This window comes from Periplaneta americana, chromosome 11, assembly GCF_040183065.1.
Source record: "Periplaneta americana isolate PAMFEO1 chromosome 11, P.americana_PAMFEO1_priV1, whole genome shotgun sequence".
In the NCBI taxonomy this organism is placed as follows: domain Eukaryota; kingdom Metazoa; phylum Arthropoda; class Insecta; order Blattodea; family Blattidae; genus Periplaneta; species Periplaneta americana.
This window is the reverse complement of record NC_091127.1, coordinates 80,334,724-80,347,042: the sequence shown is the minus strand read 5'-3', so window position 1 is coordinate 80,347,042 and position 12,319 is coordinate 80,334,724. Positions and strand designations below refer to the sequence as shown.

The window sequence follows — 12,319 nt, the reverse complement described above, 5'->3', positions numbered from 1 at the left end:
TACTTATAATCTCATCATTTATGATCAAGAAACTAAAAAAGGAAGCTGTTACTTATGGCCTGAAAAATATGGTAAACGTGGTTCTGATAAAATTGGCACCTGCATGAAGAAGCATTTAGAGAATTTGCCAGCAGATATTACACACATCATTATTTTCGGATTCCTGTGACGGACAAAATCGTAACAGGTAACATTATTTCATTTGTTCATTCATTGCAGTAATTAGTAGTACTAGGTATAGAACTGGGAAAATTACCCAACTAGATAACTGTATTTTCATGCTTACAGGTTCATACCAAGTTTCCTTTTGCACTTGGTGAGGACAACTTAACTTGAAATAATTGAACATAAATTTCTTAAATGAGGTCACACAGATGATTCGATGCATTCAGCAATTGAACGAGCGGAAAAGAATATACCTGTGTACACACCAACAGAATGGACCACAATCATCAAGTCTTCCTGAATCAAATATCCTTACACTGTAGATGTTTATCTCATGAAGATTTTTTGGATTTAAAGCAGCTACAGCAATCCGTTACAAGTGACCATTTATCTAGTACTTCGACTGGTGAACCTATTTCATGGATGGATATTAAGGCCATACAGGTGTGTAAAAATGACACAGAGATAATGAAAGTAAAGACAAATCATGCTGATGCTGAATTTTTAACATTACCTGCACGTGCTGTGAAACAATGACGTCCACACAAACACGTAGAAGTGCATCAGAAGTACAAGGCTCTACTTGCAATAACTGCAGCTAAGTTGAAGGACTTGTTAAAGCGTTGCACTGACGGTGTGATACCAAGAGCCTATCATGACATCTATTTGAAACTGAAGGGAACCAAGAAGGAGACGAATTGTCAGAACCAGATTTAGAGATTAACAGTGACTACGAGTAAAAACTTTATGTGAAAAGATAGGCAACAACTTTCTTTTAATATACATTGTAGTTATAATAGTTATGTTGTTTATAGTTAAATATCATGGCATTCCTAATTATAATGCAAACCTAATTTCTCAATAAAAAGATATTTAGTGAGCTAAAATAATAGTTTTTCGTAAGAATGCCAGGGCCATATGTCCAAAAAAGTAAGCAATGTTTGTGCCAAAAGGTCGTATCTCATTTATTTTTTGGGAGAACAGATCTATCACATTAGTGAAAATGATAATAAAATTGTACCCAATTAAGTAGCAATTGACAGAAATTTCAAGTCCATTGGATAAAAATTAGATTTATCACGGGTATTTGAACTTTTAATTCGTTCTCCTGTAAAATTTAGAAAAGTGCACATACGACCTTATGGAAGTAAGGCGACGATATAATACGCCATCAAATGTAATACATTCCTCAATTTTCAAGACAACATTTAAAAAAAAGGTGCATATTCATTCATTCTTTGTTTTCTGCCAAAGGGCAGGTCATTCACTTCTCCAATCTTTTCTATTTTCTGTCTTCCTCTTGGTCTCTGCATATGATCCATACATCTTAATGGTGTATAGGCCTATCATCTGATTTCTTCTTTCTCGAACTTTTGTCCCATTCACCATTTCTTTCAGTGCATCCTTCAGTAAACAGTTTCTCCTTAGCCAGTGACCAAGCCAGTTTCTTTTTCTCTTCCTGATGAGCTTCAGCATTATTTGTTGCGAATTATAATCACGTAAATATGGTAGACTTATTTTTTATTCAGTTGAAACCTTCATCCATAGCAGTCCATCCTCTTAAAATGTTGAACTGATGATAGTAACTAACACCTGTATCGAAAGGAGTGTTCATGCAGGTGCAAGACTTGTTTTGTCTCTAGCACCTTCTATGTTTACAAATAAATACCGAAGACAAGGTGAGTGAGAAAATCGACACAACAGAAGATGGTGTGTCAGAAGTGGAAGAATTAGGACGTGATTATTTTTTTAATCTCTGTGATTTCTGTTCCGTACCATTAATGTTGAAAGTACAATAAAGTGCATTTATTAGATGTTGATGTAGACTTAGCGAATGGGAACTGTATAGTATTTGATAGTGACGTGCAGTGTAGACAATTGGATTCAGGCACAACACTCTAATTGCGATAAGGAAACCCAAATATAATAATATGGTTCATTGGTAATTAACTCACTTCCAAGCTTTCTTTAAGAAATTATGCGGATAAAGAATGCTGGCTCTGCCTATATTTCTGCATATTTGTAGTTCATAACAGTGGTTGGTGTAAGTAGGTATTCAAAATGTATGTTTCTAAATAAATATTGAGTTCTCTGAATGTTTTGCTGTTCACTATAAACTATTCTGATGGAAAAGATATTTACCCAAATATAAGACTTTTTCTTTTTTTCAATTTCTGCATTTGAAAAATGGAGAGTTGTCTAAAATTTGCATATTAAGAAATATACATAAATTGCGTCAATTTTTTTTGTATTGTACAATACAGATTGTGAAAATAATGGTGTTGAAGGAAGTAAGTGATGACTGTGAGTAAAAATTGTAGTGTAGTATAAAGCCATTTAGTTCGTGTACATAGTTTTTTGTAAATAGAATATTTAGACTCTCAGGCCGTACAAGGTTATGGTTATATATCCTTATGTTATGGTTGGATTATGTCCTGTAGTCCACAAAAACCGCACAATACTTCATTCTCTTCACAAGTTGACGACAGTAACATGCGTGCCATCTTTGTTGCATAGTTCATGCTTCTGTCGCTAGAGCTGCACATGCAAAACAAATTGTGTCTGTAGTGAAAACTTCACTATGTATTGTGGGTCCCTATCACCACGGCATGGTGCGTCCTCAGGTTGCAGATAGAGAAGATGGCCTCCAGATATGGAGGGTAGCTGCGAATATATTGAATAAGCAATTGTGGACAGCCGATAAGGGGTGGTCCTCCAGCTTGGGGGTTGGACGAAGGGATAACCCATCACCATAAAAAACAGCTTGTTACGAAACCTTACAATAAGCCTCAGAATGGGACTGATTCTCTGGCACAACTACAGCAAAGGAATAAGGTTATGAGATTTGGAACATTGAATGTAACTAGTCTTTATAGAATAGGTGGAGTAACATTAGTAACAAAAGAACTAGCCAGATATAGAATAGACTTCGTGGGAGTACACAAGAGGTTAGGTTAGATGGGAATGGCATATCACAAATAGGAGATTACTTGTTGTATTATGGGAAAGTAAACAATAATCACCAGTTAGGAAAAGGATTCTTTGTTCATAAAAGAATAAAATCAGTGACAGGTTATCATATTTAGTACTTAAGGGTAGAGGATGCGATATCACAGTTATAAATGCTCACGAAGAGAAAAACGACCATATAAAGGATAGCTTCTATGAGGAATTGGAACACACTTTTGATCATTTATCTAGATATCACATGAAAATTTTATTGGGGGATTTCAATGCTAAAGTAGGACAGGAGGATATTTTTAAACTGATTATTGGAAAAGAGAGCCTACACGTAACTAGTAATGACAGTGGAATTGGGTTAGTCAACTTTGCGACATCAAAAAATTTAATTGTCAAAAGTACAACATTTTCCCATAAGGATATACATAAATATACTTGGGACTTCTGATGGATTGACACACAACCAAATAGATCACATCTTGATAGATAAACGAAGACAAACTAGTATAGCAGACATTCGAACTTTCAGGAGGGCAGACTGTAATTCTAACCATTATTTGGTAATTGTAGAATTAAGAGAAAGACCATCAGTAGCCAAGCAAGTAGAGCAACAAGCTAATATTAGTAAATTCAATATCCTGAAATTAAAGAACGCGAAAACTAAGCAACTTCAGCAGGTCGGAATTTCAAATAGGTTTGCCACTTTAGAAAGCTCCAATAAAGTTGAGAAAGAGTTAGATGTTAATAGTGTGTGAAAAAATATCAGAGATAGTATCAAAATTGCAGCTGAGCAGAGCATAGGTTATTATGAAACTAAGAAAAAGAAACCGTGATTTGATGAAGATTGTTGCACGGTAGTAGAAAGAAGGAAACAGGCAAAATTGAAATTCTTACAGGATCCAGTTGAGGCGAATAGAGATAATTATTTCAATGAAAGACGGGAAGCAAATCGTACACTTAGGAATAAAAAGAGAGATTACTTGAAGGAGAAACTGAGTGAGGTGGAAACAAATAGTAAGAATAAAAACATTCGAGATTTATATAAGGGCATAAAGGAATTTAAGAATGGATATCAGGAAAGGGTAAACGTGATCGAGGATGAGAATGGTGACTTGCTTGCAGACTCTCATTCAATCCTGAACAGATGGAAGAACTATTTTGGGCAACTACTAAATGTACATAGGCCACATAGAAATGATCAGGACGAAATTCAAATACAAACTGCTGAGCCATTCATATGGGAACCCACACTTTCTGAAGTCGAAATTGCGATAGAAAATCTGAAAAAGTACAATCTCCAGGTATCAATCAAATTCCAGCAGAATTAATACAAGAGGATGAAAGCGCATTATCAAGGGAAATTTATAAGCTTAATTGAGGACCGTTTTTGCAAAACTTGCTAACTGAAAAAACTAAATTTTACTGGAGAGACAAAACACTGTAGTAAGAAAAATTTTGCTGTAAGTCTCACATAGCAGAAAGCAAGTTTTGGAAAAACGATCCCACTTTGACACACTACAGTGAAGAGAAATAATCAAATTTTACTAAGACGCCTTTAACATCATGTAGAGGCCTGCCTTATGTTAATGAATCCATCAAAATCTCAATTTTGCAAGTTTTGCAAAAACGGTCCTCAATTATACTTGCTATTTGGGAAAAGGAAATTTTACCAGAACAATGGAAGGAGTCCATAATTATACCTATTTTTAAGAAGGGGGACAAAACTAACTCTCGAAAATCTCTTTTGTTGACATCGTACAAAATTTTGTCCAATGTTCTTTTGAGAAGATTAACTCTTTATGTAGATGAAATTATTGGGGATCATCAGTGCAGTTTTAAGCATAATGGATCGACTATTGATCAGATTTTTTGTATTCGACAGATATTGGAGAAAAAATGGGAGTATAAGGGTACAGTACATCAGTTATTCATAGATTTCAAAAAGGCATATGACTTGGTCAAGAGAGAAGTTTTATATAACATTCTTATTGAATTTGGTATTCCCAAGAAACTAGTTCGATTAATTAAAATGTGTCTCAATGAAACTTACAGCAGAGTCCGTATAGCCCAGGTTCTGTGTGTTGCTTTTCCAATTCACTACGGACTAAAGCAAGGAGATGCACTATCACCTTTACTTTTCCAAGGAAATTCCAAGACTGAGTATGCAGTCATACCATAACAGCATTTGTCATTTCTACCTGATCAATCTGTTTCTAGTGTTCCAGCAGTCTGTATAAAAATGTTGAAGCGTAAAGCATTTTCTTTGGAAGATGAGGTGAATATTATAAGTGACATTGAATGTGGTCTTTCGCAAGCGGACGTGGGTTGACAGCATAGTTTAAGTAAATCAACAGTGTAACCCATTCCACAAAAATGAAATATTTTATTTTCGTGCTCACAATTTCATTCATTTCTGTCTTTTAAAGTTAGGGGAAAAACACTTCGGATATAGTGAACGAAATATGCAAGTCCACAGAGGTTCACTATATCCAAAGTTGACTGTATATATAATATTTCAAAGATCACTTTACATTTCTTGTCTGTTACTTTATTCCAGGTGTTGTGGGAACTGACAGAAGGACAGCTGGGGCAGGCTCCAGCAGCTGTAACAGATTCTCTTCCTGCAGGCGTGGCAGAGGCAGCTGGGGCATCTGCTGTTCTAGAGGATGAGGAAGAATTGGAAGACATGCAAAGCAGGTTGCAAGCGCTGCGCAGTTAACACGTCCTGATGAGACTGTTAAGATGGATAGACCAAGGATTGGCCTCATTGTTACAGTATACAGTATATTTTTAAAATAATTTTTATCCATCACAGGAGCAAAGCTCTAATTTCAGGTACTTCAGCTAGAACTTCTGTTTGTTTGATAACAAAGATGTTTGTACATTGCAGTCCTATGTATAATAAAGCTTAATTTATTGTCTTAGAAGAATGCTTCTATCTATTTTTGTCTATGTAAGTTATGAAAGTTTTAGTCAAATATTTTTTCCAAGGAAAATAATATTTTATTTTGATTGTAATGTATTAATTCCTGATTTAATGTTACATTTACTCATTTTGAGATAAGATTCATGTTCCACATTAAATGAGTATTCATGGCAATTATATTAATATGTGAATATATGTTAAAATAATGTAAATAATATACAAGAGTTTGTATTTAAAATTATATGACATAAAAGAGCATTTCATGCTGTTATAATAATAAAGTACAATAATAGAAATTTATTAATGAAGGCTGTGAAACTTAGTATTAAAATCAGGATCCCCAGATTGTAAAATTTATGTTAGAATTACTTTTTATTTAAATAATTATTTCCAAGATACTTCTACAGACTGAATTTATTTTACAATATAGACTAGACTCCATGTGAATTCCCATTATACTTGCTCTGTGGAGTTCGTTCTGTAGGAAAATAACAAGCATTAATTTTCTGTTAGTTTATATACTAGTTATCCTTGGTAATCTGTTGGTTACCATATTTTTTCAACTTCTGCCATCAGAGTTGGTCAGTAGAAAATATGCCGTAGAAAATATGTAATCTACGTGTATATTGTACTGTAGAGTATGGGATATAAAATATTGCTTACTGTTATATAATCTACAACTAGAAAAATAAATTTATGTTATAGGAATGAATTTGAGAGGATTTCAGAAGCAGAATAGAGAATATACTAATTTGTAGTAATAATATAGCAGAGACAAAAATACCAGTATACTGTTTGTATTTCAGTTTATCATATAAAATAAAAATTACAGTTTACATCCATTCTATAATATCTACTACAGTCTTAATTCACTATTCATCATAGGAATTATCTGTAAGTTTTAGTGTGTGGTACACATCTAGCAACTTTTTTTGATCTGTCAGATGTTAGTCTGTTTCTTGAGGGATAGTGAAAATGAGACCAATTGCTGAAAACTCTTAATTGTACAGTGAAGCAAGAACATTTGGCAACTTTTCTGCAAGCTTGGTCAACGTTGGATGTCTGCAGTTAGCAAGGCCCCAGAAAGCATGGAGTATTATCAATAAAGCCTGGATTTCTAAGCAAAATGCATATTCTTTACCACACTTTTAAAGGGAAGCAGAAAGGTATACTTTGTAAGGCACACCTAGATAAGCAGTTTTAACTATGTTTGTTAGTGCTTATAAATTCTTATTTCGCAGGAAAACTTTTTACTTATACTTATTTTACGATTTTTAATTAAAACAGCATATTTTACCCAAAATTGTAATTTTAAAAGTACATATCTCACTCCTAGCCGTCATTTATCATTGATTCCCTTTCTTTTATTGGCTAATAAAAAATTAACTTAGTCGAATGCGTAAGAAAGCAATGCTAGGGTATGACCCAGGATGTTGTGAAATAATACTGCGTAGTTCTAATTAGGAGAGAACCTTGGGATTCCCCACCAAGCTTCTGCAACTAGGCAGGTCAATCAGTTATCGCACTTATCGCATTATCAGAAAGATGTCATGTGCATAGATGGTGAATCCCCGAGTTTCAAGCTGCAGCGTGTAAGTTGTGCAACACGCGTTGTTTCAGTAAAGAGTGTGTGATTGTTCGCTGTTCAATGGATACCTAGTCATTGTGATATACCTGGAAACGAGAAATTTGATAATATTGCAGAACAGGCAACATATTTGCAACCAAGATCTCTTCAAGTGATATCTCTATCCAGCGTTTTTGCTTCAGTAGAGTCTCATTTTATAAACCTATGGATCAACAATTGGCTCTCTTCTGACAAAGGAAAACTTTTACAGTCTGTACAAAAGAAACCAAATGACCTGGAAATGTACAAAAACTTGCCCAGACATATTCAAACATTTTTAACAAGAGCCAGAACAGGTCACATTGTCACACAAATGTACCTACACTGATTTCACATTTCTGATACTCATAGTTGTCTGTTTTGTAATAATCATGATGAAGATCTGGAACACATTCTTCTATACTGTCCATCCATAAACCAGAAAAGAAGTAAATTAAAACCATGAGTACCAGTTGCAGAAGACACAGCCCTGCAGTATATATTGACTACACCCCGACCCTGGCTACTAGCAACAGGCATCTATAATGAATACTGATCCAAATACTCCTCATTTCTCCTGAAAAACAACTGAATGGACTACAGTGGACTTTATGTTGTCAGCAAACAGCTGGATACATTAAGAAGATTGATTGATTTGCTGTTGTAGTTAAGGAATGCCACCCACAAAAACCTCTCAATCAGCATTCTTACATAAATGAGTTTCGAAGTGATATTTTCAGTGAGGATGGCAGTGTCTTATTTTGTTTGGTTGTGAAAAGAGTGTTTCTATGAGAAAAAAAAAAGACATTGTGCAGCGTATTAATACAACGCGGCATAAGGAGAGGTTAAGAATAAATTAAGTTAAACCAGCAACTGATTAAAGGCCATATGGGTGAACAATCGAGTTCTAGTGATACGTTTTTCAAAGACTTGTGTTTAGCATTAGCGGGTTCCGACATTCCGTCGAAAGAACATTTTCACTGACAAACGCAGGAGATTCACAGAGGAAAATCTCAGGATGACCTTCCTTGTATACTGGAACAGCCTTCAATATGATAAGAGTAAAGTTCCATGAAACAAATAATTTGTAGTCATATTTCTGTGTATTCGTTTTTGCTTATTTTGGTGCTTATTTTCACCATTTTCCTGCTTATTTTGCTGTTTGATTGTGCTTAGAAATCCGGGCTTTAATTATCAATATTATCATTTTTCTTCTCAATTCTGGATATAAGATCTATACAGCCATAATAAAAAATAAACTATCACATCTTTACGAAGACAAAATCACTGAAGAACAGAATGGATTCCGAAAAGGAAGATCATGTTGTGACAGCTATTTCACCATGAAGATTTTAATTGAAAAGCACAGAGAATTTAATATTCCAACCCACTTAGCTTTTATTGATTTCATAAAAGCTTTTGATAGAGTTGATAGAAATAAACTTTTAGAGATTTTACGCTATGATAATGTGCCAAAGCAAATCATTCTCTCCATTTATAATTTATATCAACAAAATGAAATTGCCATAAGAACTGAATGCGGAACTACTAGCTGGACTTCCATAAACCAAGGTGTTAGACAAGGGTGCGGTCTTTCCCCTCTGTTGTTTATTATATATATGAACCATGGAGGCAAAGTCATCATGCTGGAATTCAAATTAATCGAAACACAGTTCTCGATACACTAATGTTTGCCGACGATCAGGTTATTATCGCTAAAACAGAGGATGCTTTACAAAGAGCCATTTATAATTTGCAAATAATCGCCTCTGATTTCAATATGGAAATCTCAAAAGAGAAAACAAAAGTCATGGCATTTTCGGGAGAGAACCCAATTCCAAGTAAGATCATGATAAATAATACTTTAATTGAACGTGTTAATTCATTATAACCTCTCTTACATCACTGATGAAGATATGTCAAACAAAATATCTAAATTTATAAAAATCACTGGCGTCATTAACGCCGTCTTGAAATCCTCCCATGTTCAGAAACATACAAAGCTAAAGATATATAAAACACTAGCTCGACCGGTCCTCACTTACGATAGCGAGGCATGGACAATCAGAAAAGCTGATGAGCAAAGGCTGACAACAGCGGAAATGAAGTTCATGAGATGAACAGCGGGATGCTCTTTGCTGGAACACCGTAAAAATGTGGACATATTGCAGGAACTCAAAATGGATCCTATAGTTAATTTTGTTCAACAATATCGACTTCAGTGGAAAAAACATGTCGAAAGGATGGATCGCACTAGATGGCCTAAACAGATTCTTACTTATGTACCAAGAGGAAATTGGGAAGACCACGAAAGCGCTGGCATGAGACCATAACAGATCCTGTAGGGTCTAATACGTGAGGGATATGATGATGATGATGATCATTTTTCAGAATTAGGCTTTCGGGTAGTTCACCATGCCCTGTAACTTACATTCTCAACATTTGGAAACTACATACATGTTCCATCATTTGGGCAGATGAATATGACCAGAGGATCACCTACTCTGCTGGGCTCATGTCTAGCTACTGCAGGCTGTCGCCTATTCATCCATGCATCCATGTTGACAAGTGTACTGTTCTGATTGGGCATTGCCTCTGATTAGCTTTTCGACTAAGGCAAATATCTGGTAATTCTGTGGCGATACTTCACACTCATCTTTCAGAATACCATCTCACTATCCCTGTTTTAACTGTGTACGACCAAATTCGAATTATATATAGAGTTTATTTTAATTTTAATTTTTTTCAATTAAAGTACCTAGTTATGTATGTAACTCATGAAAAATTGTTTTAAGTTCAGTATATTATATTTAAATTAAATAAAATAGCTAAACACTAATATTGCATTTGCTGCATTAAGTATGGTATAGGTGTAAGTCGTGGCATTCAAATGAATTAATTATTTATATTATCCTTCTCATAATGCATTATTATACAAACTTCAGTTCTGTAATTTTTTTACATAATTTTCTATGTATGTTACATACTCTACACTATTTTCTATATCCAGGTATAAAAACAGTATTAACACAGAATAACTCGTCTTGGGTTCTCAGCCAGGTGAGTTGGAGATTTCCTTCCAAGCTTTCAACAGCTAGCTCTGCCATCTTCTTCAGAGAATTTCCTGAAGAAGATGGCAGAGCTAGCTGTCGAAAGCTTGGAAGGAAATCTCCAACTCACCTGGCTGAGAACCCGAGAAGAGTTATTCTACATCAAATGCCGGGAAAGCCTCAAGTCATACACAGTATTAATACAATCCTGTCTGCTATGGAAATGAATTTTAAGCCAAAAAAATATAGTTTCTATATGATTAGAAAGTGGACAGTTATTCCCATGTAATAGATTTACATGTTTTAGATCCCATTTTTCATTAATAAAGTTGGATAAATTTCAAATTCTACGTCTAGTAGGTTTGCCAGGTTTCAAATTGAAAATAAGGGAGATTTTGAAAATTATTCCTAAACCACCCCAACAACACATTATCAGCATATTTTACCTTGTAGAGCAGGCCTGTCCAAGGGAGCTGCCCTGAACTGGCTCTCGGGACACGAGTGCAGAAAGCAAGTGAATGGGTGCACAAGGATGAGTGCAGTGGCAGACTCAAGCACTAGTCTTGTTTTGCTCAGTGGAGTGGCTTTTATTTATATTTTTGAAATAAATACTTCTCAGGAGGGGGAGGGGGAGGAGGAGAGGGAGAGGGAGAGGGAGAGGGAGAGGGAGAGGGAGAGGGAGAGGGAGAGGGAGAGCTCAAAACCTAGGAAAATCTGGACACTCTTTGGAGTAAAGATCTCATAATATAAACACATATGAATATCAACTGTATGAAATGGATTATTAAATGAATATTTTCCGATTGTTGGGCAAGGCTTTCTTAAATAAATGCTGAGTCGTTTGTTTTATCTTTATTACTTGTATGACATAAAAAGCATTGTCATTTTAAAACTGATAAATCTCGTCAAATATCAGTCGTATCAAAATTTTGCATGGAACAAAACTTATCAAGCAACTTCCGTTATGTAACATTATAACTATGTAACTAAAATCAATGCCACTGGCGTGGCTCAGTCGGTTAAGGCGCTTGCCTGCCGGTCTGAAGTTGTGCTCGGGCGCGGGTTCGATCCCCGCTTGGGCTGATTACCTGATTGGGTTTTTCCGAAGTTTTCCCCAACCGTAAGGTGAATGCCAAGTAATCTATGGCGAATCCTCGGCCCCATCTCGCCAAATACCATCTCGCTATCACCAATCTCATCGACGCTAAATAACCTCGTAGTTGATACAGCGTCGTTAAATAATCAACTAAAAAAAAAAACTAAAATCAATAATAAGCAAGGTATTTTGATTAATTTAATTCAGGCCCCCTCATAACCCCCCTTTTAAAGAAAGTATTTTGAATACCATATAACCTAAATTGTAAGTTGGATCCAATTTAATTTACATTCCAATTTTCATAGAAATCGGTTCAGCCATTATTGCGTGAAAAGGTAACAAACATTCAGACAGACATAAACAAAAATTTCAAAAACTCGATTTTTGGTCTCAGGATAGTTAATTGTACATGTTAACACCAATTATTCTTGAAAAAGCGAAAATTACCAGAAAAATTTTGGTTACAGATTTATTATTAATATAGATAGGTAGGCAGGCAGGCAGCCAGGCAGATA

General features: G+C 35.1%; 1 protein-coding gene across 2 annotated transcripts in view; it reads left to right on the top strand.

The window, feature by feature from the left end:
* Vps24 (vacuolar protein sorting 24) overlaps positions 1-6,896 on the top strand; it is a 35,972-nt gene extending 29,076 nt beyond the window's left edge. For both annotated transcript variants that reach the window (XM_069839663.1, XM_069839664.1), the window contains one exon: positions 5,684-6,896. In XM_069839663.1, the coding sequence (XP_069695764.1) occupies positions 5,684-5,845 (162 nt within the window). In that variant the 3' untranslated portion in view covers positions 5,846-6,896. The remainder of the gene's footprint in view (positions 1-5,683) is intronic.
* The last annotated feature ends 5,423 nt before the right edge of the window (positions 6,897-12,319 follow it).